This window comes from Seriola lalandi, unplaced genomic scaffold (assembly GCF_002814215.2).
Source record: "Seriola lalandi dorsalis isolate HSWRI2012SDOR001 ecotype SW California unplaced genomic scaffold, Sedor1 jcf7180002054427, whole genome shotgun sequence".
In the NCBI taxonomy this organism is placed as follows: domain Eukaryota; kingdom Metazoa; phylum Chordata; class Actinopteri; order Carangiformes; family Carangidae; genus Seriola; species Seriola lalandi.
The window spans coordinates 459,202-485,615 of record NW_019524980.1 but is presented as its reverse complement, the minus strand read 5'-3'; the positions used below and the strand labels follow the sequence as shown (position 1 = coordinate 485,615).

At 38.6% G+C, this 26,414-nt stretch overlaps 3 protein-coding genes across 5 annotated transcripts in view; 2 read left to right on the top strand and 1 right to left on the bottom strand.

Annotated features, from left to right (window-relative positions):
* Positions 1 to 11,654, top strand: part of mlxip (MLX interacting protein) — a 14,721-nt gene extending 3,067 nt beyond the window's left edge. The window contains exons 2-17 of one of the 3 annotated variants that reach the window (XM_023410661.2): positions 620 to 726; positions 1,236 to 1,321; positions 1,527 to 1,616; positions 1,769 to 1,810; positions 2,331 to 2,502; positions 2,763 to 2,855; positions 3,028 to 3,122; positions 4,152 to 4,743; positions 5,173 to 5,279; positions 5,531 to 5,642; positions 5,736 to 5,842; positions 6,184 to 6,291; positions 6,431 to 6,558; positions 6,647 to 6,770; positions 7,528 to 7,657; positions 9,216 to 11,654. In XM_023410661.2, the coding sequence (XP_023266429.1) occupies positions 620 to 726; positions 1,236 to 1,321; positions 1,527 to 1,616; positions 1,769 to 1,810; positions 2,331 to 2,502; positions 2,763 to 2,855; positions 3,028 to 3,122; positions 4,152 to 4,743; positions 5,173 to 5,279; positions 5,531 to 5,642; positions 5,736 to 5,842; positions 6,184 to 6,291; positions 6,431 to 6,558; positions 6,647 to 6,770; positions 7,528 to 7,657; positions 9,216 to 9,322 (2,200 nt within the window). In that variant the 3' untranslated portion in view covers positions 9,323 to 11,654. Of the gene's footprint in view, positions 1 to 619; positions 727 to 1,235; positions 1,322 to 1,526; positions 1,617 to 1,768; positions 1,811 to 2,261; positions 2,503 to 2,762; positions 2,856 to 3,027; positions 3,123 to 4,151; positions 4,744 to 5,172; positions 5,280 to 5,530; positions 5,643 to 5,735; positions 5,843 to 6,183; positions 6,292 to 6,430; positions 6,559 to 6,646; positions 6,771 to 7,527; positions 7,658 to 9,215 lie in introns of all 3 variants that reach the window. The other 2 variants (XM_023410660.2, XM_023410659.2) reach the window with 2 other exon arrangements.
* Positions 11,655 to 11,694: 40 nt separating this feature from the next.
* Positions 11,695 to 13,111, bottom strand: LOC147818861 (uncharacterized). Its single transcript, XM_087175230.1, has 2 exons — positions 12,989 to 13,111; positions 11,695 to 12,168 (listed from the first exon to the last, which is right to left on the bottom strand). Exons 1-2 carry the CDS (start codon positions 13,088 to 13,090, stop codon positions 11,854 to 11,856), a joined length of 417 nt encoding a protein of 138 aa, XP_087031356.1. The 5' UTR covers positions 13,091 to 13,111; the 3' UTR covers positions 11,695 to 11,853.
* Positions 13,112 to 17,314: 4,203 nt separating this feature from the next.
* LOC111658211 (leucine-rich repeat-containing protein 43-like) lies at positions 17,315 to 24,872 on the top strand. The gene is made up of 12 exons (XM_087175239.1): positions 17,315 to 17,480; positions 17,668 to 17,880; positions 18,755 to 18,865; positions 19,071 to 19,210; positions 20,145 to 20,383; positions 20,529 to 20,692; positions 21,978 to 22,140; positions 22,684 to 22,823; positions 22,905 to 22,994; positions 23,796 to 24,014; positions 24,279 to 24,381; positions 24,712 to 24,872. Exons 1-12 carry the CDS (start codon positions 17,394 to 17,396, stop codon positions 24,870 to 24,872), a joined length of 1,830 nt encoding a protein of 609 aa, XP_087031365.1. The 5' UTR covers positions 17,315 to 17,393.
* The last annotated feature ends 1,542 nt before the right edge of the window (positions 24,873 to 26,414 follow it).

The window sequence follows — 26,414 nt, the reverse complement described above, 5'->3', positions numbered from 1 at the left end:
TTTTTTTTTTTTTTTTTTTCTCTCTCTCTTTTAAATTATGTAACGTATGCACTTAGATTCTTAGGCTAGAATTGAGCTCGTCTCTTCCTGTGCTAAAAAAACAAAACAAAAAAGATTTTTTTTTTTACAGTTGATATATAGTTTATTTTTTAACACCTACACATTTTAGACATTTTTATACAATTTGTATTTCTGTACAGTTTGTTCTGCAGCTCTTTGAAAGGGCATGATGATCCAAATCCAGGCCAGTCATTCATCAGACATGTAACTCCTGTCGACAAATGGTGCCTTTAATAAGTGATGGAACACAGGCTCAGTGTTGTAGTTAGCGAGAATAACTCTTCTGGTTATTATAATTGAGCAGAATAAAGTCATGATAGAACTTTTTTTTATCTGTCTGTGAAATTAGCTTTTTATCCTGCACAAGCAAGGCTATCAGCAAAGGCCCTCTTCTGATGATAATGCAAAGGAGAGCACTATGATCTTTGAGGGTTTTGATGATTGTTGACTTGTCGAGACACTTGTGATGAACTTGTTAAGCCAACACATTTGCAATATAGAATGTCACATCTCTCTCATTTGTGAAGTTGTTTCATTGTTATTTTTCTTGTCCTTTCAGTGGTAAGTTGGTATCTCCCAAATGGAAGAACTTCAAAGGTCTCAAGCTGCTTTGGAGAGACAAGATCCGCCTCAACAATGCCATATGGAGAGCCTGGTATATGCAGTGTAAGGGTTCTATATTGTTCATTCATTTGATATCCACAGTATAGACTGTATTATTTAGTGTTTAGTTTAAAGTGACATGAATTTAGCGCTCAACTTTCCATCAAGCTGCAGCAGGAACTGAAGTGTCTGTTGTCTGAAGGAGGGGCAGAGGGCTGTATGGTCATAACTCTGATGCAGTCCTCTGCGAATATTACCTTCTTCAGGACTCCAGATGCCACCAGGCTTTTATTTATCCTCTCAGTTCACATGTGCCATAATTTCTAAAATAAATATTGGCAGTCTTTACAATTTGCTGCAGTAGTAACGGTTTGTTCAAATGCCATGAGCAGTCTTGTAAAAGCGACTAATAGCAACTCTCATTAATGTCACAAAAATAAAACACAAGCTTGGTCAAGCTTTTCATGAGAAGTGACCCTTCACAGGGCCTGGTGAAGCTGCAGTCTGTATGCATGATGTGGTCATTCAGCAGGATGAAAAATGTGATCTGGGTTATTTTTTTCTACCCCCAGATGTGGAGAAAAGGGAGAATCCTGTTTGTCACTTTGTGACTCCCCTCGATGGTAGCATGGACTTGGATGTCCATCGTCCTGCAGAGGTAAATGTTGAAAAATGGGGTCATTATGTGATGTACAAACAACAACAGTGACTGTTGTCACCAAAATCCTCCTGTGCATCATTCTTTGTTTAGTCTCTCAAACCTTTTTTGTCATTTAGTTTTATGTTTCCTTTGTCACTTCCTTTTAATTGTGCTGAGTGTTTGTTATGGACTTTTAGTTCACATCTCCCTCATTCTTCTGCAGGCCACTGCCGCAGAGGGGAAATGCTGGAAAAGAAGAATTGAAATCGTTATAAGAGAATATCACAAATGGAGAACATACTTCAAGAAAAGGGTACTGTATTGTTCAGTTTTTTTAATAAACACATTGTAATATTTTAGTTTTTGTCAAAGGGATACTGAGCTTTTTGTAGATGTATCCTTTTTGTTTGAGTGGTTGTACAACATAAATATTGATCTAACACGGCACTCACAACTCTTTTATAGTTACAGAAGCACAAGGATGATGACCTGTCAAGCTTGCTTAAGGTATGCAAAACTGCATCATGCTCAACCCATCAGCCCTTTTAGTGTCAACATGACCATTACGATCAGTATCTGTATCAGTATCTGTTCAACCAGATGTTGATATCAATGGAAATAATCCATGCTAACCCAGTCACCTTCATATTATTGATTTGCGTTTGAACAAAGTACTGTTGCCTGCTTGCACCTAATTTACCGCATAACTTGCTGACAGACACAATGAATGAATATATATATATATATATATATATATATATATATATACACACACACACACACACACATATACATAAATTATATACACACATATATAAATAGTTTTTTAAGATTAATGTGTAAACTGTAGCGATGAAGTGTTGGAATTACTTCAGTGCCTTCCCATGTTGGCTGTACTCTACACTGCATGCTTGTGTGTTACTAACTGGCTTGGTGGTTGCCTTTTGAATACTCAAAGGGGCCAGAGGAGCAGTTATCGCTGTTTGGGGAAGTCTCTCCAGACATGCTCCGTGTCTCCTTTTATCAGGATGAAGAGACTGCTGCACGCCGTCTGCCTCGTAAGCATAATGAAACACCTGCGCCTATGGAGATGGACACCCTCTTTGACATGGATGTTCTGATGTCTGAGTTTTCAGACACGTTGTTCTCTACGTTGGCCTCGCACCAGCCCATACCCTGGCCCAATCCAAGGGAGATTGGTGAGAAAATCATGTGCTGTCTGTTTTATGAAATCAGTAAAGACATCCAAATTTGATTTTTAGGATTTTCCTACTCACTCACTACCTGATTTAATAGTTGAATTGTATCTAAGCTCCTACTTTTATTCTTTTTTTTTCCTCTACATTTGAGTTTTTTTAACAAACAGCTGAGGGCTCAATCTCAACAATATGTTATTTATCTGTCAAAACACTGGCACGTCTTCCCCTGCTCTCCCTACCTCTGTTTCTTAACCTGTCAGCTCATGCAGGGAATGCAGACATGATCCAACCAGGACTCATCCCCTTACAACCCAACCTAGACTTCATGGACTCTTTTGATCCACTGCAAGGTAGCAGTAAGACACCACCCATAGCTGCAGCAGTACTGCACACACACTAATGATGCACACTCTACAGGAATCAAGCACATGTTCTTGTAACTCTGCTACAGCAGTTGGCTTAGCCTAACACAAAAAGTAGTGTGATTTTACTAACCTCTAGCTAACATAGAGACTCTTGTTGCAGACTTATTTCACAGCCTCCGTCAGCCCGTCTTCCCCTCTGTTTCCCCCACTGCATCATCTGTCACCCCTCTATCCAGCAGCAGCTCTCAGTCACAGGTAAACACCAACCCATGTCACAATCCCTAACACACACCACCATGATGAGAGTTTGTGCAAGAAGTGTGTTATTTTTTCAATAAAAAATGTAGGGATTTTTTTTTTTTTTTTTTGACAAATTATGAGGATTTCTACCACATGTGCTACCATCTTCCTGTCTTAATGTAGTTACAAAAATCTGTGTAACATAATAATATCACTAAACTTATTTATGTAGCACTTTCATACATGAATTGCTGCTCAAAACTGCTTAACCTCAAATTTAGATTATTGCGAGAATAAAAGACTCATTCAAAATATGACTAAATATTTTTGCTTCTCTTTGATGCTGTCATTTTGAAGCTCCCACAGAAGTAATTTATTTAGTCAAATTTTGTGAAAGTATGTTCCAGAGTTTGTGTTGGGGTCATAAATGCAGTTTTAACAGTTTTTACCTTTCAGGTACAGAAAGATGCCAGTGATTGATTATGTAACAGCCATGCCAAAGACATGTTTTGGCAGCATTGTAGGGCTGGTTCACGGCCAGGCTTTTAAACAAATCTTAAAATCTATTCTTGGATTCGCTGTAAGCCAATGCAGGAACTTGCATCTTATGTCCCTACCACATAAAATATATCAATTTTTCATCTTCCTGAGACAGATATAAATGCAGCTTAATTATCCACAATTCTGTCACAGTCTTTGTCTAGACTTGCACTTGCAGAAAACTAGTGCAAATTGGTTGCAGATGTGAAAATTAAGTTACAGCGTCTTACAGCCAGGAAAGTCAATTACCGGTATTCATTAATATTTGAATAAATAACAAATCCACTTCTGACATTGTCATTGCTGAAAAGTAAATAAAACTTATAAAAAGTTTATACTGTATAGTATAAGAGCCCTTTTACTGTCATGATCTTACCAGCACAAAGAAGAGAAAATTTACACCTAATGTGAGTCCACATAGAACTGCATCTCTTCGACATCATATTGAACAATAAGAAAGGACTAAGTGTGTTTGTTCCCTTTTCCTTTGTTATTCCCTGCCAGGCCCAGTTAATGTCCGCCATGCAACTCACAACCAACCATATCTCCCCTCCTGGACCCCTGCCCATCCCCTCTCCCATGGTCAGTCAAACCAGTCGAACAGGTGGCGGTGGTGGCGATGCTCCCTATGTTCAAAACTACATGACTCTGTTTCCTGGGCAGGTGGCACCCAGTGATCAAGCAGGGGTTTCCTCAGTCTCTCAGGCATTATCCCATGATCCTCTGGTACCGTGCCTACCAGGTCAGGACATGGCCTCAGCAGCACCCATGGTTCCCTCACCCTTGGACAGCACCTCTGCGCTGGATGAGAGTGTAGCACCGTCTGTGATTACACACACAGCCTCCTCTACTGTCACAGCCAGCGACGCAGCAACCACCTTCAGCCATGGCTCAGAGTATGGCTCCATATCCACACAGCCTCCACCTCCTCCGTCCCAACTCCAACCCATGGCTCGGTTGCCTGCCACTCCTGTACAGCACCCTCAGACTTTTGCCATGCCTCGCCCTTTTTTGTCATCCAGTGCCAACAAAAACCGCCCTGTGCAAAGGATTGCTCCTGCAAACACTCTCCCCCCATCCCACCTCATCCTCACAGGTGTGTTGTTTGGAGAAATTGTGCATTTTAACATTGTTGATCTGGCAGTGGAGCTGTGTCACTTTAACTTCATTACCACAAGATAGCGCTGAAACCTTCCTTATTCAGTCATAATTTATATTTATATTTACCTTGATAGTGATTTCAAATGGAACAGTATTGGTATTTGGATAAAGTGAGAAAATAATCTCTTTAGCAAACGAATTTGGGGTTGGGGTCAACGGTTGGTACCCCAACCACCAGAACACAAGGCCTTTTTGGCCTCAGTGCAGAAAAGGATGTTTTTTCCTACACAAATGGAAAAGCCACAGAGGAGCAAGGCTGGGGGGCCTGTATGTCAAAAATGTGATGATCATTTTTGGATGTTTTCATGTATGAATGCACACAAGACTAACACTGTTGTGCCTTATTTTCAATGTTCATCCTCAGCCCCTTTCCCAGGTCACGCCAATGCTGTGATTGTTACACCTACACCTCTGAAAGCAGATGTGGTCCCTAATACCGGAGTGGTCATCACTTCATCTCATATTAGAGGGGTATGCTTTCAGCTCTGTCAGTGTCATCCTCACTGTTTAATTTCCTTCTTGAAAGTAGCCAGTAGAAAACTGCAGCGTTTAGATTTTATTGCTCTGATGTGTGAAACTCATGAGTGTGAAATTAAACTTACATTTTCTTACAATTCAGATGGTCAAGATACAAATTAAACATCATATTTTATTGTCGTGGTTCTTAGTCTTGAACATATTTTTTATGTCTTGTCTATTTGTTGTCTTTTCATGAATCTCAGGCTCCTGGATTTCACGTTGTGTCTCAGACGCAGAAATCTCCCCAGCCGATCGTCCCCAAAGAAAAGTCTTATTCTTCCAGCCGTAAAAATCTGAAAGCCACCTCGAGTGTTGGTGAGAATTCAGTCCACCCAGACTGCACATCATATCTCCAAACCCAGCACATCTTAAAAGGTCTGTTTTTGCTTGTTTGTTTTTTCTTTTCAGTTCACAGTCAGCCAGGTTCAGGTCAAGGGTCAACGTGTGTGTTAGATCAAGTTCCCAGTCCCCAGTCACTCATCAGCAGCAGTACATCTCTGGTAAAGAATGAACAGGTTTGTGTTTGTTTATGTTTCTTGATATTATATATAAGAAACATAATATGATATATAATATGGTTCATTTTGTGAGTAACATTTGAGTTTTCACAGGCTTGGGCAATCCTTGAAAATGTTTTCAATGAAAATGAAATGGCACTTTATGTGTTAAGGCCTGTAGTTGGAAAGCCTTAAATCTCAATGATAAAAAAATAAATAAAGTAGTAGACTGAATCTAATGCCTAGACTCATTAATCACCCTTTTCATAATATCAGTAGCATCTCCCCTTTTCCTGTGTGTAATATTTCACACTTTCAGTAAGTCGGTGTGTAATGTTTCCACTGCTTTTGTGTGTCAGAACCGGAGGACAACACACATATCTGCTGAGCAAAAGAGACGATCAAACATAAAAATTGGCTTTAAAACACTCTGCAACCTGGTTCCCACTATAAAGTCACAATCAAATGTAAGTCTGTGTACTCTTTATAAAACATCCACAGTAGATTCAGAGCAATGTCTGTGCACAGTATCTGCTTCACATATTGTTGTACAAATTTAATTTTCTTTCTCCCTTTCTACCATATACATTAACTTTGTGCATGTAGAGCAGTAATGCAGTCACATTGCAGAAGACAGTGGAGCACATTGGGAAGCTCCAACAGGAGAGGCAGCAGTTGCAGGAAGAGGTTAAGAGACTACGAGAGGAGATAGAGGAGCTCAACACGTCCATTAAGTATGTTACAACAAAATATATATTTCACCCCTCATATGATATACAAAACTCTCAACCCTTGCTGTCTCCTGTCACTGTTTTATCACAGCTTGTGTCAGGAACAGCTGCCTGAGACAGGGGTGCCCATCAGGCGGCATCGCTTCAACCACATGCAAGAGAAGTTCAATGAATATGTAAAGAGCCGCACGCTTCAGGACTGGAAGTTCTGGATTGTATCCTTCAACGAAACAGCCCTTACAATGTTTTTCTACTATATAGTAACTCAGAGTATGGTGTCAGCATTTTGCTTTGACATTGAATGCTTTTATGTCTGGGAGTCACCCTGTTCAAATCAGACTGATACTTATCTTAACGATTATGTCCTGTGTCATACATTCTCAAGGGTAGATCTAATGGAAACCAAGGGTTACACAGTGGAAACATTTTAAAGTCTTCCAGTAACTCTTGAGGAAAGCCACGCTGTTGTTACACCAGGCTACAACGACAGACTTATTTAAACTTTACTCAGTGGCCAGAGTGCCTAGAGGATTTAAATGATTAATACAAATAACCAGAAATTCACTGTGAAAATATCCACACTGTATTTTTAAAGGAGAAGCTGTTGGTGGTTCTCTACCAAATTATCTAGGAAAGCAGACAAACTTGATTTCAGGCAGAATTACCCAACATTTATCTGGTGGCAGTATATACAGTGTGCTGTAAAATCATTTCTAGAATTGCTTTCACCTAAAAATTTATTTGATGACCAAGTGTCTAAACGTAATCCCTGAGTCATCTTTGAACTAACAAGAAATGTGTTATTAGTTACATACTTTTCAGTTTGAGCGAACCACAAAATGATGCATGAAATGATAAAAACAAAAGCTGCAGAAGCACACGTTATAATCCAGTGCTCAAATAGTTGGTCAGGCAGAATTGCATTTGTCTCAGTCTGTATTATAATTAACCCTTGACCACTATCAATTCTAGTTCAGCATCATTATCAAGCCTCTCTTTGAGTCATTCAATGGGATGGTGTCAACTACAAGCAGGGCAGAGCTGTGTCAGACCACATTGCAATGGCTTGATCGTCACTGTTCCCTTCCTGTGCTCAGACCCAGTAAGTAAAAGACACACAAAGGTACTACACATCATCAGCCAACTATTCTATAGTTGCAACTAAAAAGGATTGGTAGTTGTGGATCATTCACAGCTCAGAGGGGACTTTCTTCCAGCTGCATAGTGTTAGATCACTACTTTGTGTAATTCAGTTTCACCTGATTATCTGCTTCCTATCTGTCACTATCTCTGTTTTTTCCTGCCTTCTTGTATCAAGCAGCCATGACATGACAGGAAATTTAGCAGAGTGTCTCATTTTTAATAATGCTAAAAATCACTCCAACAGTGACGATCACATTTTCCGATCTTCATCCAATCTTCTTACCTCCCACACTAAATAATATGTTTTTGTTCCTGAGTCCGACTTAAGCGGTTACACTAAGTGAGTCTGATAATGGAAGGTGACGTCAAAAGACTTCTCATTCAGTCATGGTTTTAGCTGCTCACTGGCGGCTGGGCCTGTGTCGCAGCAGAAAATTAAGACTGTTATCGCTCCAGCTTTTTATTCCATGTCTAGTGGGGCTGTCCCCTCAAATTTGATGATTCACATCTGTCAATGTCCTATAATCAATTTTATGACCATTTATAACATTTCCCTGAGTCATTGTTTTTAGCCTGACGCACAAGGTTCTTATACATCCTGGAAAACCTGGGAGTGTTTAATGCATCAGTCATGAAAACATCTTTGTAAATGACGAGTTTGCCAACAGTGCCCCTCAAAAAAGCTGAACATAAAATGTTGTTGTACATTAACACTTTCCCAAAAGAAGTTTTTAATGTGCAACAAAATCAAGCTGAATGTCAGCAGCCTTGCAGGTCCACATTAAAGCTTTTCTTGCAGCAAGAAGCACCTGAACTTTTGAAAGTAAGATTGTTTTTGTTTTGTTGTCTCAGTTTTGCCGGTATAACTAGTCATGTGCCACCATGAAATTTTCAGTTTGATTAACTTGATCAAAATGCAGCTTTTTACACATAGTACCCTGATAATTACTTTAGTCTCAGTGTTTTTATCAAGGCCATTTCCAGCTGCAGCAGACAAAAAACTCTAATAAATCCACTATACACTGCCTGCCCAATACCAGGAACATGACTGCAGACAATTCCTAATGTTGTGCATTAGACATCCTGCTCTGCTGGATAATAATTAGGCCACCGCCATTTGATAACAAGTTCACTCTGTTGTGGTGCCCCTAAGTGACCAAAAAAATCTATTGATGCAGGTTTAATGCAATAAAGACCATAATAAAAAAAAAAAGATAGATCAATAAGATTTTAACAGCTGGTTTTCTTTCAAGTTTTCTTTCAGGGCCTGTTTTTAAATACCCCCTTGACTATGGCAATGTCACAGTAGATCCCCAAGCCTTGTCTCCCACCCAGTCATTACAAGTAGTTGAGATGTTGTACCTAGCTGCCAGATCACGAGCAACATGGAAAATTGTGAAAGTGCATGCCTACTATGTATCACTCTGTAAGGATATATAGCAAGACAGTTGGCTTCACAATGCTGCATTTTACAGTCAGGTTATATGATTATTAAATTGTGATTCATTGTCTTTCAGTGGTGCTGAGTACCCTTCGCCAGCTGAGCACAACAACGTCCATTCTTAGTGATCCATCCCTGCTGCCTGAAGAAGCCATCCAGGCCGTTACACACACAGATGTGTAGCCTGCTCTCAGAGGAGGTGAGGTGACCTAAAAGCCACCTGAACCTTTTACCAGCAATCACCAAAGCGGCATATCACTACTTTAACTTACAGCCATTCGGCTAGGTCACCACGTCTTCCGCAGATCCTCGACTTCCTTGAAAAATAAGTGAAATGATAAATGCAGGCTTGGTCTGGCTTACTTTCACTGGGTATGTTCGATGGTCATACGTTTGTTCTGTTGCACATTGATGCTTGGGGATGATGCACACAGGAAGCTCAGCCCTTTGACAGTACATTTATAACAATTGTGCAGAAATGGCTTTTTATCATATTATATTTGAACGACAGCAACAACTACTACTACCTTCACCTACTTGAGGTGAAGATCTTCTAAATACTTATTGGAAGATGGTACTTGTGGTTTGCTTTTTGAACAACAATATATATTTAAATTTAAATTACTTTTATAATGTACAAACAGCATTGTGTTAAAAAGGGAAATATTGAGTGATTGTTTGTTTCGTGTTCGCTCTCAGATGTATAGTAAGTAAATGGAGATGATGTTTTTTTCACGAGGGGAGCAGATGAATGTGGGTTTTTTTAAGGAACAGTTGGCAGTACAGTGTGTGTCTTTTGGAGGCTCTGAAACCTCCCAGAGAAGCTTCACACCAGAATGTAGGGGATTGCCTGAAACATGGCCAAGTTGATCACTCGTGGGCTTCTCTATACCTAATCAATACCAGAGAGATGAGAGCTTTAGCATCTTTTTCCATCCCTCATTTACTCAGGTGAATGTTGTTTTGCCAGTTAACATTAGTGGTTTCCTGGTGGTTTTCCGTCCATGCTGAACTACTTCCTTCATACATTGCTTGCTCTGCCCATTTTTAGTGCAAATTACACAAGAAAACAGTCACTTTACATACGTGGGTTTATTACACTTTACATACTGGGCAGGTCACAGCATAATGGAGCAATATTACTTACAGCCCTCATAGGGAGCATAGATGAAATAGCAGTACAGACTATAAATATACTATCTTCACATGTACAGTATTCCAAGATCTTATCTCAATGCACAGTAGCTGTCTTTTCTGTTCTTCGTTGGTCACTCAGGGCTGAGCTAGTGTGCGTAATTATTTTCCATTCAGCTATGAACAAATCAAGTCAGGATCTTCCTCAGCAGGAAGGCACATTTTTCTGTAAGGGTACAGGTCACATCACGTGGATTGGTTCGCCGATGTGTTTTCTTTTTTTTCCCTCCTTATAGTTACACTAATTTCTAATGTGTGTTAATGGCAGACAGAGGAGAAAACAATTATTCTGCCACATCAAGAAAGACAGAAAAAAAGCCACGTGTAGTTTACCCATCCATTCAATTAATTTGTTGTGTTACTGACATCATATTTGATAGAGCTCTTCGCTCTATCTAAGAGTGTCACATATGTCAGCCTTAAGGTCAAAGTGCCCTTACCTGTGATCGCTGCAGGCTGATTTGTCTCTTTTTTTTTTTTCTTCTGTGGTTCAGCACTCCTCAGGCAGACGTAGGTTTTCTGACTTGTGTTTTTATTTTATTTTCTGCAGAGCAACTTAGTTTACTCTTGAGTTGTACAGTATCAGAAGGCACCACTTTTATTTGATGAATGTGTAGCTTTTCGTTTGCAGTCTTTTATTGTGGATTCCAAGTGACTTGTGATGGGACGTTTTCCTTTTCTGTAACGTAAACATCTTTCACCATTTACCTGTTGATGTACAGGCTGCTCAGTTTCTAGTCACACGGAGAAAGCAGTCATCAAAATTCAGCACTTTAACAGTGCACAACTCTGCAGCCTATTTACAGTGTTGCAAACCCAATTTTAGCTCACGTTTGCCCAAAAATATTTATTACTACTGTAAGAAAATAAAAATGCACCTCTGAATGCAACTATGGTTGTCATGATTGAAAATGAAAATATTTGTTTTTGAGTTTTCTGTGATTATTGTCTCCCCTTCAAACCAAGAATGAAGACATTATTTAATACTATATAACAAAGAGCACCGAACGTTTCTTTGCAGCTTGGCATTTGTGTGGTGTTTTCTTTTTTTTTTTTTTAATCAACCAATTATTTTAAAGTGTTTTGTCATACCAGGTTGGATATCCAACTTCAGTTTGCTGTTTCTGTGAGTTGGTTTTGTATGGGATGATGTACAGTATATCATTGCAGATTGGTTCTCTCCAAATTTAGTATTGTATTTCATTTGTTTTAATAAGTAAAGATATTTTCTTATGCTGCATATGTGTGTGTTTTTTTCGGTGTTTCCAAACAATGCCTTTCAAATAATTCTGAATCACAATAAAAGCAACAAAAATGGAAAGCTTGACTTCTTTATTCTCAATAAATATCACTTGGTTTTTAATAAATATTACTTTGTCATCAGATACTGATGATAAGCGGATAAGAACTTTAGAAGTTTAATTTCTCATTCATATTAAACGTGACTATAAAAATTAATTTTTCAACAATTCAAGGCTTTGTTAAATAAATAAATACATCATTCATACTATGCAGTGAAATCAAATCTTTGCTTTGCTGAGCCGCTCGTCCAGGCGGGTCAGCAGACAGTGGAGAAACGTGTATCTGTTCATGTCCTGCTCAAACTTCGGCAGGCTGCAGTTCTGGAGATCTGCGTGGCCGCTCGTCGCATCCTGGATGTACTGGCTGATATTCATCAGCTCATCCGACAGGTTCGGGGTCAGCGGGGACAGTTTCACCATGTAGCAGAGGAAGGGGCTGAGGTGGTGAGCGACGAAGGGGTGCCGCTCCGGTCCCACCAGCTGCGTGACGTTCAGGGAAAGGCAGGAGTTTTTGGGGAGCAGCTCGGGCGCACGCTGCAGGAGACGAGATGATCAGCAGGTGTTCACAACAGAGGAGGAGTCTTTACTACATGGGATACATTCAGTCGAGCATTGTAACCTACTTGGACGCAATTTCCAGATACTTTACCTGAGTATTTTCATTTTATGTTACTTAAAAATTGTAGCTCACTTTTTTACCCGACTAAATTTACGTGAGATTTTACATGAAAAAAAATCAATAAATATGATTCGTTTTGATTAATCCATCCAATATATATGAAGCAGTTAAACATTGCTACAACGTCACAGTAGCCTACAATGATCAAACACCCTATAACACTGGCAGAGGCCATTCTGCATAATGGTTTTTGCTAACACTTCTGTACTTTTACTTAAGGAACATTTTGAGCTACTTTTGTACTAGAGAATTTCATATTGTAGTGCTACTTTTACTTAAGTAAATAATCTGACTACTTCTTCCACCACTGATTATAACGCTCCTTACGTCAATGAAGGTTACCACTTCAGTAGCCTCTGAATACACCCTAAAACTAAGCTTCCTTCTATTTACCCTTGCTCTGAAGAGTGGTTACATTTTTTTGTTTAAAAACCCAATAGACTACCCTTTGTTCCTAAACGTATTAACTGTAAACTGTAATTATTACCCCCCCCAGAAGTAGGCCTGGTAGAGTAGGCCACGTCATACAAAATCAACAAAAGTCATTTGCATGCATGTGGTGTTCCAGTAACAATAATAAAGAGCTCGCATCTTCCCACCCCTGCATGTTACAATCATATCAATATGAGCTGTTCTTATAGGTGAACACATCAAATTATGCATCAGAAAGCTTACAAGTTTGTGGAAAGCAGTCCGTATCTCCTTCTGGAGGAAATCGATGGTCTCGTTCTTTGCTCCATCTGTAATAGATCTGCAGGCGGCTTGTGCAATGCTCATGCACAGGATGAGGACTATAGCAGTGACATGAAAGAGCACACAGTGGAGATTAATTAGATTTGAATACACACAGATAGAGAGAGAGAGAGAGAGAGAGTCAGAGAGAGAGAGAGAGAGAGAGAGAGACGTGATATGCACCACTGGAGAGTTTCAGTGTTGTGCAAGTTTGCCCGCAGAAGTTGTGGGGCTGCCTGGTTTAAAAATAGCGGTGAGACACTTACCAGCACGGAAGTCCATGACAGCAGAAGGCTTTAGTCGACAGCAGACTCTCTGATGTGACACTTTCTCTGATCCATCTTTCGAGGATCACTTTTATTAGGACTCCTTAGATAAAGATCAAAAATGTTCAGTCTTCTCAACATTTTCCCCTGCGTGTTTTTGGTATGGCTATTACATAGAAAGTTCAGTTTTACACTCTGGGAGTTCCCTCTAAAACTTTGGTTCAGAGAAACCTACACATCCCATCACTACAGTCAAAACAAAAAATCAGATTAAATCTTTAAAACTCAACTTGGCATAAAAATTCACAGCACTCTTTGTAACAGGAAATTTGTTCTAAAATCCTAAAAAAATTATATTTGTAAAGTGAGTGAGTGTGTGTGTGTATTGGAAAAAGACAGCACATTCCTCATACTATCTTTGGGGGTCATAAAACTCAATTTATATCACGCCTACAGAACTTGTGGCGCCTGCACTGCTGTATGTGCATTCAAATTTTTCTGTTCATGTCTACTTTTAACTTGGTTCAGTGCCATACCAGGTAGTCATGTCAAGCGTGATGAAGTATGTACTACAGGTGTATGAGTGTATAAAAGCAGACTGTAGTGAACATGCATTGCGCTCTTGGTCAGTAACACTCTTGTTGTTGGCTGAGACGTCCACTTGCAAGTGTCAGAATAAACTGGAAAGACCACTCTCCTGTTGTTTCCTGAAATTCCCACGACAGTTTGTTCTTTTACTTTCCCACATAAGGAGTCTCAAACTGTGTTTTTGCAGTAAAATTACAGTTCCAGTACTTTGAATTAAATATTTTATTATTGGCAGGTTACATTTGAAACAATCATAAAGTAGGTATCTAATCATAAAGTATCCAGTCAGAATGGAGCAAAACAGAAAGCTGACAGAAAATGTGGAACACATCTTTCAATATAAATAAAATAAATACTAATAAATATAGAAAACCTTAAATAACAGACCAATAAATAAATCATTTGTCCAAAGTTTGTCCACAGGAGGTCATGTTTGTGAAACCTTCTACCCATGACCTGGCAAAGTGGATGATTTTGAAGCCACTCGTTTTCATTTTGTAAATGTCTGAAGCTGTTATATTTGTGTGGCATTCCTGTGAATTAGCAGCTTTGTGTGGACCTTTGCTTGCCTGTTGAACAGCTTCTTTGAAGTGATTACGAAACGCTTTGATGTTGCGCATGATAACATCCCGGTGCTGCTTAGTGGTGACATTCCCGACGATTGTCGGCAGGTGCTTGTCGAGGTAGCAGGTGATGGCATGGATAGAAGTCTGGATTTCCTTGGTGGTGTTTCCGACAGGAACAGTTATTCCCTCAAGGGGCTCTAAGTTCTTTGGTGGTGATCCATGAAATATGTGTTTCACCTGGAGAGGAAGTGAGAGGCATCAGGTCAACAATGGAGTACAGAGCTCAGAGACCTCCATCTACAGTGAAGAGGCAGCTTGACTTTGTGATACCTTTTCTGTTATGTCACATTGATTGGCTTTTGCCACTGAATACATATCAAATGAAATGGAAATATTATAAAAACAGGACTGGGGTCCCTCAGTATCACTTTCAATGGACTGTAAATGTTATGAACTTAAAGTATGATATGTTTACTTACATAAATCCGCTCTGCCGCCAGTAGATTACAAAGAGGCAGCACTACATCCTTCATTTTGTCCTGAAACTTCCCTACATCAAGTTGTTGGGAGGCCATGAAGGAGATGTGCATCATAACAATGCAGGAAAGCAGGAGCTCTGAAAGAAGTTATGAACAAAAAATATGACCAACCAGAACAACCAGAAGCTTCCTCAAGTATAAGTGAAATTAGCTTCACGGAGTCAAAACTCAAGATCTGGAGAGAATGACAGACTCTAAGGGAGTTTTATTTAAAAGCTCATTTCATATTTTAAGCAGCTTCACTTCAGTTAATGTTTCAATTTGTCCCTAAACACTTATAGTACTTAGATATACTCTTAAAATCATTACATAATTATCAAAGAAACTCTAAAGCATTGTTACAGATGGAGTATGAGATTTTACTTAGTTTCTTACAGTTTTCAGGGGAAAAAAAACCCTGAAGAATTTATTATAATTTAATTTTAACAGCTTACCTTTACCAAAAGACATGGTGTGATTTTTGTCCGTTTGCCTTTGAGTTAGTGCCTCTAAACTGGTGCACACTGAGCTTATATATCGAAACATGGGATGGGATTTTTTTGTTCTATGCCATCAGCCGGGTATGACGCATGCTTGCGTGGCATTATCGTTTGAAAAATCATCTTCTAAATGTTTCTATTTTGCATTTCTAGGGCAGTGTTCACCACAATGGTTATATCTGAGGAGTCAATGCAAACTGCCAGTCTTATCTAATTATCTAAGATGTTTGATGTTTGTTGCTTAAATGAAAAAAAAATTAATTCTGCTGTCATTACAGGTTTAACTGTCATTTACCACAGAATTTTAATGCAGAGGTATCATAGAAATCATTGTTACGATGCATTCAAACCTTACGAGAGCATGACAAGAGCATAAACTGGCATTGTCTATCTCACTAAACTTTTTTTCTTTCTTTCCAAAGATTTCCTCAACACATGAAGGTTCTGATTTCCATAGATCTGTGATGGCAATGATGATGTTCATATTTGCACTGCCAATTAATATTGATACTGTACATTAAATATTGTTGCGTTTACTGTGTTATGTAGGAATTTGAAATTGGCTATATTGTGAATTTCCCAGTAACATGTGTCCTCAAAAAATCTACAGACTTCTTTCTATCACTAAGATATTTTATTGCGGACAACACAGCACAGGATGTTTGCCTATAATACGTAAGATTTAAAACATCATCGTTAATGTCAACCACAGAGATAGTAAAAGATCAGTGTAGCTTCATGGGGTTCAAACCCTCGAACAAAGACCGCAACTTTGCTCCACCTTTGTCATAAACCTTTGTGCAGACATTCAGAAGATGAATCTTAGCAACTTTGGTGATCCCCACACTTTTTATCTTTCTTTATTTTCTCTATCCATCCCTATCACTAATAGTTTTGTTTTTTAGGGAAATATGCTGACAACAATTGGATGGATTGGCATGACATTTGGTTCAGACTAGGGGTACACCGGTATTGACAGTAACCATGGATGACATTGTGTCAATAATACACATTATAATTTTTGTTTTTTTGTTAACTTGTATTTGAGTCTAATTCATTTGACAAAACACACAATGAACAAATTTAAAGATGAACGGATATTCAAGTTTGAATGAAATGTAATTACTTTGGTGATCCCCCAACTTTTCACTTTTACTTAGTGTTTTGTACTAATTAGCAAATGCTAACATGCAAACACTGAAGCAGTAAACATGGGAAACATTATACCTGCTTAGCATTTGCATGTTGGCTGTGTCATTATTAGCAGGCTAGCTTGGTGATGTTAGCAGCAGCTCAAAGCACCACTGTGCCCAAGAGCTGCTAGCATGTTTGTTTGTTTGTTATAGCATTAGAGAGTGCCAGTGTGTGCCACATAGAAGAAATGTATCTTGCTCTTGCAGGACAAACAAAGGTATAACTAGTTACCATGAAGTGTCCCAGTCAGGGGCCAAAGTTGTTCAATGCATCATCCGCATGCACAAAAATGTTCCTGTCAGCAATCAAGTTAAAAATCTTGGGTCATGTAGAAATGTCCTGGTTTAAATGTGAATTTATCTAAACCTCACCTGTATATCATTTTTATTTATCTATGTATTTATTTTTTGTCTTCTTAAATTCTTCTAATCAGATATTTCACAGTCATACCATCTACAACCTGTTGCACAGACACCAAGTCCTGACTGGATCAGAGAGATTATAAGAGAGGATCTAAACCTACAAGGACTTTGACTGGATGCAGTGCCCCTGGAGAGAGCTCCAGCTGTTGCCAGGCAACCAACAACCATTTGTAAACAAACACTGGGGGCCTTTTTCCTGAAAGACTGAACAAAGACCAACTGAATCCTGTAGCTGCTGTCTTTCTCTTAACAAATCTATGTTACAAATGTCATCAGCAACTACAGTTGACAGGCATGATGTCAAACACACTTTCTGCTGTGTTAGAAGAGCAGATTCGTCACTTGTGTCTGACTGACTTTCCTTGTGGACATGGCAACTGGGTGAGTTTCTTTTTGTTTTTTTTTACTGCTGTGAGCTGGTTGCAGTATTTTGTAATTATCTATAAGAATAAGTGCGCCTAGTAGTTTAAAGGAGTCTTCACTGCCTACAGTAGCTTGCTTTTTCTATTAGATACAGTATCAATAAACATAGTGATTATATATATATATATATATATTATTTTATCAGAGAAAGAGCAAAGATGGTAGAGATGCAGCAGAGACAGAGGAGACAGACAGCCTCCTGGATCTGCTGAGCTGCTCTCACTCCCCATGGTGGCATGATACATCATGGAGCCCTCAAGCTCCGGCCCTGAGAAAGCTGGCTGTGCTCTCACCAGAATGCCTGCATACTGACTTCATTTACAAGTACTTTAATACACTACGCATTGTGGACAAGGGTGTAAGTATACTGATTTTCTTTAATAAACCCAAATGTTGTTCTTTAAATTTGATTCAATCCCCTGGCCCGTTCTCACCTGACCAGGCCACAAGCCTTTTCACAGGATTTGAAAAATTTGGTGAAACATAAACAATATAATTCATCATTCATTCTTGAATTTTAATTGAATAAACACAAACATTTTATTACATTAATACACAGTCTCTGGCCTCAAATTCTCACAGCAAGATGAGGTTTTCTCTCAGAAGAACTTAACAAATCTGCATTTCCAGATCAATTATTAACTACTCAGAGTAGAGTCTTTTCATAGCATTTCGAAATCTTAGCACTCCCATTTGTAGGTGTATCACGAAACCTACCTCAACACTCACAGTCTGTGCTCCTGATACTGACAGAAATAACCGCAGAATAGTAGGAACAGGTGGCACACTGACAAAAATATCAAACACAATTGTAATGTCACAGAAACATAAATAAGCACAGACTGTTATTCATAAACCTGTTGCCCTAGTGCATACTGGGAGGCTTTCCACTACACCTGCCCCTCTGGAATGCCACTATGGTATTTATTATAATCCCAAAACATGTTAGAAAAGTCCCTAAACCCAAAAACTTGGTATAGAAGAAAACAAGTTAGAACAAAGCCTAAATCTTAAATTTTTCGTTGCATCTAAATCCCAAAATGGACATTTGGGTACAAAAAGTAAACAGAATCCAAAAAAAATGATCACATTTTGATCTTGTCTGGGGGTCCTCAGGGGCTCTAAGCAACCACCTCTGCCTACAACTACTTGTGACAACCTGATCTTATCCAAAACAAAAGTAATTAATGTTTGATGTTTTAGACAATTAAAAAACATGTGCTTGATTCCAGGTGTCAGTCATCGACAATGGCCTGTTAAAGTTCTCAAAGCTGGAGGAACTGGTTCTGAGTGCCAACAAAATCTCAGAGATCCCTGCACAGAACTTTCCCAGCACTTTGAAGGTGAGGCAAAAGTTCTCTGCAGCCCTTCAGATTAAATTTATTTCCACAGGTTTCTGATGAAGTCATTAAATGGTGATTAACAACTGAATCATAAAGAAAGTTTAGCTCAGTTATGTCCAGTTGCAAAACATACATGAAATCATAACTTGTACGTCAAAGTCTAGGAGGTGTTGTGATGTAGTGATGATTTTTTTTTTTTTCAAAGATTTTGGAACTACGTGCCAACTGGTTATCTGCTCTCAACAGTCTCACCAACTGTACGCCTCCACGTCTACAGTACCTCAGCCTCAGCTCAAACAACCTTGGTCACCATCAGGACATCTCTAATCTTACCGGAAAACACTGGTTAGTACACACTCACACTCACACACACAGACAAAACACACACACACACACACACACACTCATACACACACACGAAACACACACACACACACACACACACACACACACAGGAAGTCAGCTGGTCTTAAAGAGGTAAACCAAAACCAGGTCAAATGAAAAGTCAAGTCAAGATGAGGCCTTTTATGTTGTGGTCTTGTAGAGGGACAGTGTGTCAAGGTTTTTTTATTTGCTTATTCATTTATTGTAGTTTTAAGACCTTTATTTATTTTAGTTTGACTTGTGCTCATGTCAAAATACAGCTGTCTTATTATTTGATCCAAAAACTCGGTATAGAAGAAAACAAGTCAGAACAAGGCCTAAATCTTAAATTTTTATCTAAATCCCAAAATGTACATTTAGGTACAAAAAGTAAACAGAATCCAAAAAAAACAGTAAGTGACACAGAAAGCCTGGGACAGTGTAGGGCTGCAAACAACTACATAATATTTTATTTTCATCATTTATTTATCACTCTGAAAATCATTCCCTTAATAATTTATAATTAATGAATAGAGTATAACATTTTTTAAAAATAGTAAAAAAAAAAAAAAATGCCCATAAGAATTCCCCAAAGATATTCAGCTTATATCACAGACATATCAAAAACTTGAAGAAGCTTGTGAATTTCTTCTCAATTAATTATCATAATTACCAATTTATTGCAATTCATTGTACCAACCCAATATTTGTCAACCAATTACTCATCTAATTAACTTACTATTTTGACTCTAATGCTCTGGCAGGTTTCTGGGGGCCTGGGGAAATAATGCCATTGTTGTGTGTAGTGAGCCCAAGAACAAAAACACACTCACTCACTCAAACACACACACACACACTCACACACACACACATAGTCTGGCTGCCCTGTAAACCCGATGGCTGTCTCTGACCTCAGGCCACAGCTGGTATGTTTGGACCTCAGTGACTGTGAGTTTCAGGACCAGCAGGCCCTGCTGAGCGCCTTGAGCACACTCCCCTGTCTCAAGACATTAATTCTGGAGGGAAACCCCTTCACCCTTGCACCCTCCTACCCGGGCTTCACTGTGGACAGTCTCCCACAGCTCTCTTGCCTGGACACCTCACGGATCTCCCCTGAGGAAAGACATCGTTTTAGGGGCTTGGCCAAGATGAGCGGTGAGACTGTGGACTGTGCTGTCAAATAGTATATCTGAGTGCTGTGAGCATGGGCTACTGTTTTTGTAGGTTTTCTTTTTAATTTTCCAAATTAACAGTTTCACAGTCATTACAGTTTATATGAGGATCGTTTTCCTTTGTACAGATCTGATAGTGGATCGCGCATCAGCCAGAGTGAGTGTGGGCAGAATGAAGGGAATCCCAGACCCATTGATGAGTGTGGATGAAAATGCTCCAGACTTCCCTGTCGTCACCTACAGCTATTTTATCACATACGAGTTCCTCGGTCATCACACACCCATTAATCTGGTGACGTATCTTTCAAACGCTAATCATTCTCTTTAAGTTCAGCGACGTCCAGAAGGTCATGTAAAAACTGAATTCAAAGCAAATGTATTTTTAGCATAACTTTGGATTTTTTTCATAACAGTTTCATTTTGTAAATGACTGATAATTCACAAATGTTTGCAAATATTTGTTCAACATTTCAAATATTTTATTAGATAAATTCCCATTTTTTTCAAGTCTGTCTTAAAGACAATACTCACGTGTCCATTTCAAGAGTCATTCATTGCTGTAATGGCTCTCCTTGTCCACACTGGCTGCAAAAAAGCAAAAAGAAATGCATTAGGAACTTCAGCTGACGCTAATATGTGGTTTCAACAGTCTGAGTAAGACAAAACAAGTGGGTATCTTGAATGAATTTTAGTAAACAAAGTGTCCAAGGAAGTGAAATGGTGAATTTTGTGCAAGAAAAAGGCAGTAATTTTACAAAATAACCACAAGATTAGGCAAAGTCAAACCGCTGAAGCCTTACATTAACTTCATCTGAAGTTTTGGAGTCATATTTACTCAGAGACAGAACAATTATAGCAACTAATGACTCTTTCAGGGAGCAAATGGGAATGTGTTTAATGTTTTGAGATCAACTTGAAAAATGTGAATCTGTCCTTTAATCTCAAATCCAAAAGTTCACAGGTAAAGACGTCATTCATGGCAGAAAACAAACGAAAATATCAGAGAGCTGCTAAGACATTTAATTTAATAGAGCAACATTTTGATCTCACATGTTCAGCATAACACTCGGTGGTTGCAGTCTGTCTATTTAAACCCTGATTATGTCTGTATGAAAAGAGCTGCAATAGAAAAGGAAAAATTTAAAAAACATTAAATCTATTAGATCACAAAAGCTCAATACACAAGTCACATAAATCAAACAAGAAAAATTATCACAGAACCTACGACATTAAAAAAATATTAAATTAGCTAATACAAACAACTTGCAACTTGCCACAAATTCATACCTAAGCTGTAACGTGTCTCCTTTGATGTATGAAAACCATTTTGTTGTTGTAGCTTAGGCAAAATAGATTTTATTATCTTTACACACAGAGTGCCATTTCAACAAAATACAATCAGTTTTTTATATGTGCTTTGTTTTGTGAGGTTATTCTAAAGCGAACATTAAACATTGCAGAATGTGAAATTTGGAAGTTTGAAATGAACATGTTCAAAATATTCCTCAGGACACTGATGAAGAACATCTGCACAGAAATAAACCAGTCAGTTATTATTATTTTGGTTTTGTTCACAGAAAGTTGACGGTGAGTCTAAATTTGAAACAGCGCATGTGACAGAGGACGGTTCCAGTGATGCTGACCAACAATCAAACAAGACCTGTGAAAGAGAAACGTCCAAAGCAGACAGTGGAGTCTCTATTGTCAATACTGAGGAAACCTGCCATGCTGCTGCACAAGGTGATAACAGTTCCCTTATTTGATCTGCAGTTTTCAGGCCTACAGGCGAATGGATTCCTGCCCGACAAACACAAATACTGATAACGCTGAAGCAGTTCTTTCTACAGAAAGATAAAAACCAACAGGTTGATGCCATTCAGTGAATTGGTATGACAGAGTTTGGAAATAATGTCAGTATGATGTTTGGGTAAATTAAACTTCGTAATTTATCCTGTATAACCTGGATGAACTTTTTCTTATCAGTTTCTACGGAATTTACACATATGCCTTCAGAGAAACGTACAGTCAGAGCGACCTGCGGAGAATTGTACACACTGGATGGAAATTGGATGACGAGACTGATCATTTATCAAGCTTTATCATGTGTCAACACTTTCCTTAACTTAGCACTCAATCTGTGGTTTGTTTGTATATTCTTTGATGTGTGTCTCTCTCACTTGCCAAAAGCCTGAATTATTTTTGTGTTTTTGTGATTTTGTACATGAAGTACCTTTTGTGTGTGTGTGAGTTTCGCTTACACATTTTGATGATTTCATTTCCTAGTGTCAAGGCACAGCACGTCAAAGCTGACATGGTCAGAGTGCATGGACTTCAGTGATGCACAAATGTATATTGTTAGTGATCTGGGAGGCTTAAAGAAATTCCTCAATCAAGGACTTTATGTTAGGATTGAGGAGGAAAAGGTAAAGAAAATAACGTTTGTGGGGTTAAACATTTAGATGCAAAATGTGTCAGGACTCATATTCTGGCATTTGACATTTTAGGTCCTATCATGGCCTGCTGCTTCTGAAGACATCCCAGCAGCCAAACCCAGTCGAACTGTCAAAGAGAAGAAAGGCGGGAAAGGGAAGGAAGTGAGCTTAGAATTTTGTTCCTATTGAATCACAAACTGTAGACACCCCTTGCACTGGTCAGCAGGTGGCCCAAATAACATAAGGATTATTGAGCCAATCTGATCAATAATCCTACCGGGATATCCTGAATGGTTCATTCACAGAATGGGGCATGAGGAGAATTACTGAATTACTGAAAATCTGGGCATGTTACTATGGCAACCAATGTGCTACAACTTAATGGTCACAGGCTTGTTTTCTGGCCTTAACTCATTTAAACCACCACAGATGCTCTTAATACTATTAGACTGTGGCCAGAGTTTGTAAAGTTGCACTTTGTAGAGGGCAGTAGTCCTGTCTCTAAATTATTAATGTGTACGTTAGAATGTGCAAGGTTTAATTTGGGGTAGATGATTAACTATATTATACAAATTTAACATTGTTGTATTAGTTTGACATGTTTTAGGGAGGGTGTTGCAGTTTTCATATTTTATATCATTATTACATAATAACCCTGGGGAGGGCTGCGTTTTTGTACGATGTGAAACATAAGGTTCAGCCTTCCTCAGCATCCAAATACTTTACACACTGTTCCTAAAAAATGTGGTCGATAACATGCAGTAAGATCACAGTCATTACATTTATTGCTCTGATGGAACTTAGTTCAAATTTTTATTTAGCCCTTGATATCAGTGCTTTACATGTGACTTTCATGTCTTGTGTTATGTAGCTAAAGAGGATTGTTATACGCTGGTCTGGTTTGAATCAGATAAAATTAGATCAATTACATCTAAACATTCATGTCATTGGTGTCTTCGTTAGTCTCCAATCAAATCTGGTTCCACCAAAGACAAGTCTAAAGACAAAAAGAAGAAATCTGTCCCAGAGCTGGTGCAGGACGCCCCCATCAGAAGAAGCCTTGGCTCTGTCCACATCCCCCTGCAAAGCCTGGTGAAAGGACATCATAAGGTCAACGTCCTCTGTGACCTTGGTGTCCTGCGCACAGAGTCTGAAGTGAAAGCTATGGCAACACTTGAAAAGGCAAGTTTACATGCAGAACAGGTGTCTACATAGCCAGGATGTTGCTGAGATAGTATGATCATTATATGTTTCATTTCTCTTTGAGTTACAAGAAACAACTGGGGTTCACATTGGCAGACACTCTAGCAGGATTTCTGATGTCCTAAACAGTGACTCTGACTATGAAAGGAAGACAAACTAGAAACACATGGGGCGTCCTACATGATTATAAATTGTTAAACTGACGATTGTTTCATTTGGCATATGTTTTTCACTCATCTGTAGGATCTGGGAAAGAAAATCAAAGAGGACAAGAAGACAGAGGACAAGGAATCAAAGCAGAGAGGAGGCAGTGGTACAAGGCAGAAGAATACAGCATCTTCAAAAGGTTAATAAGATCATTATCTGAATTAGTTAATCAGAGTTAGTTTTAAAATGGGATTGGCATAAATAAATAGTAGAAAATATGTCTGATAAAAGCACCACACCTCACCACTTTGTGAGTCAGAGCTGCTGTGGACAAACTATGATGTTATTCTATGGTTGGCCTCATTATATTGTACATGTGGTTTATATCTAGTAGGGGATATTAATGAAGAAGGCCAAAAGTGAGAGGCACACTTTGAAATTTAAAAACGTATTTTCTGTGTTTTGATTCTTCAGTCAGTAAACTCTTCTTTTCAGTCTCCTGAATCCTGTTCAATGTTGTGCTCTATAGGCAAAGGAAAGGGAAAGAAGGAGCGTGAGGTGGATGTTCACACAGACAACTCTCTGTCTACCCAACTGGAACCAGGGACTGTGGAGTTGAGTGTAGAGCTCGAGAAATGGCAGTCTGCGTCTGAAGCTCACCAACTCCTGCTACCGACCCAGACCTCCTGAAACATAGAGCCTGTTTTATCTCAATACAAGGTTTTTACAATCTACCCACTAGGAAAAAAAAACCAAAAACACAAAATTATTCTCCCTGCATTCCCTCCTTACTGCTGACTGTGAACATACCACAGAGTTGAACCGGATATTAAATGTATTACAATTTGATGTGGGCTGTGGATGTTGCTGCACAACTTTCCAGCCAAAATATGTTCTTCTAAATGCACTGGAAATAATACATTTCCATGATTAAGCCTACTGACGCACTTCAGTGAAAGCAAAGAAATATTTTCAACCCAAAACCTAAAGGTAAAAGAGCAGTCATACTATTTGCTTTCACTTTACACATGATGTCAATATAAGTAAAACTGAAAAAGGGGACACAATCAATCTGGAGGATATTAGTTTCCATTAAATGAAAGCTATTAAGTCACGAGTACAAACCAAGTAGCATAGTCCAACTGATGGAAAACTTTATTTTCTAAACTGTCTAGATTGTCTTGCTACAAGTATATTACCTGGCTTTGTGATCCTATTTGAAACTTCAAAGTGGTTTAATGTCATGGTACATGCTACACACAGATTAATGTTCTGCACATACTTATGATACAGAAAGAAAGTCACTACTCACAACGAGAGCGCTGCTATGAGTTGAGCAAACATGTTTAAATCCCCCAAATCAGCATTTATAAGCAGAATATAAACATTTAATAAATGTTTATAACACACTATGATCTAGTAGTATGCAGCTAAAAGGATATTACAAGTGTTTATTGATGTAAAGTATTTGTCAACAATTGTTTCTCTACGATGCATGTTTTACATTTTTAAACTGTTTTACTATGTTGTCATTCATTATCGACTCAGCAGCCTCGACCTATGGGTGTCCACAGGAGGAGTTATAATTGTTGAAATATACATTAAGACTTATATTTGCTTACAATAGTGTCTTTTAATCCATTTGTTAAATTTTTATATACAGCCTATAAATGATTGACAGGGGGACTTTCAGACATGTCTACTTAATAAATCCTGTCAAGTCCTACTTGATAATCTGATTCACTTATGAAGGTGCACACATGTTGTGTGTTACTTATGACAGTGTTTATAAACATCATACTTTGTTTAATCTGTGTGCTATGAACATATATTTTTAATTTGTTTTCTTCATTGTGAGTTAATGTGATCAGTCTTGGAAATGCTGAATTACTTAATAGGCAAAGTGAATAAATGGCCTGGGACACAGGCCTCAGGTTCACTATGAGTCACTTGGTTTGTAGTAATTTAGCTGACTGCAAATTTGTTTAGAACTATTCAATGCTGAAGTACATCAACTGAAATTTTGTGGGTGTGGTGGTTCCTGTTTATCACCTCATCTGGAGGCTCCTAAAACTGTAATACTGTGTTTACATCGTGCATATTTTTTAAGATAACTGTGTGTAAGCAAATTATCACTGATTTACTTAGAGAAAACCTGACAGAGGCCATATGAATACTAGTTATTTCCTAAACTCGGGCTTTGCGTAAAATATTATGTAAATGTCATATGTC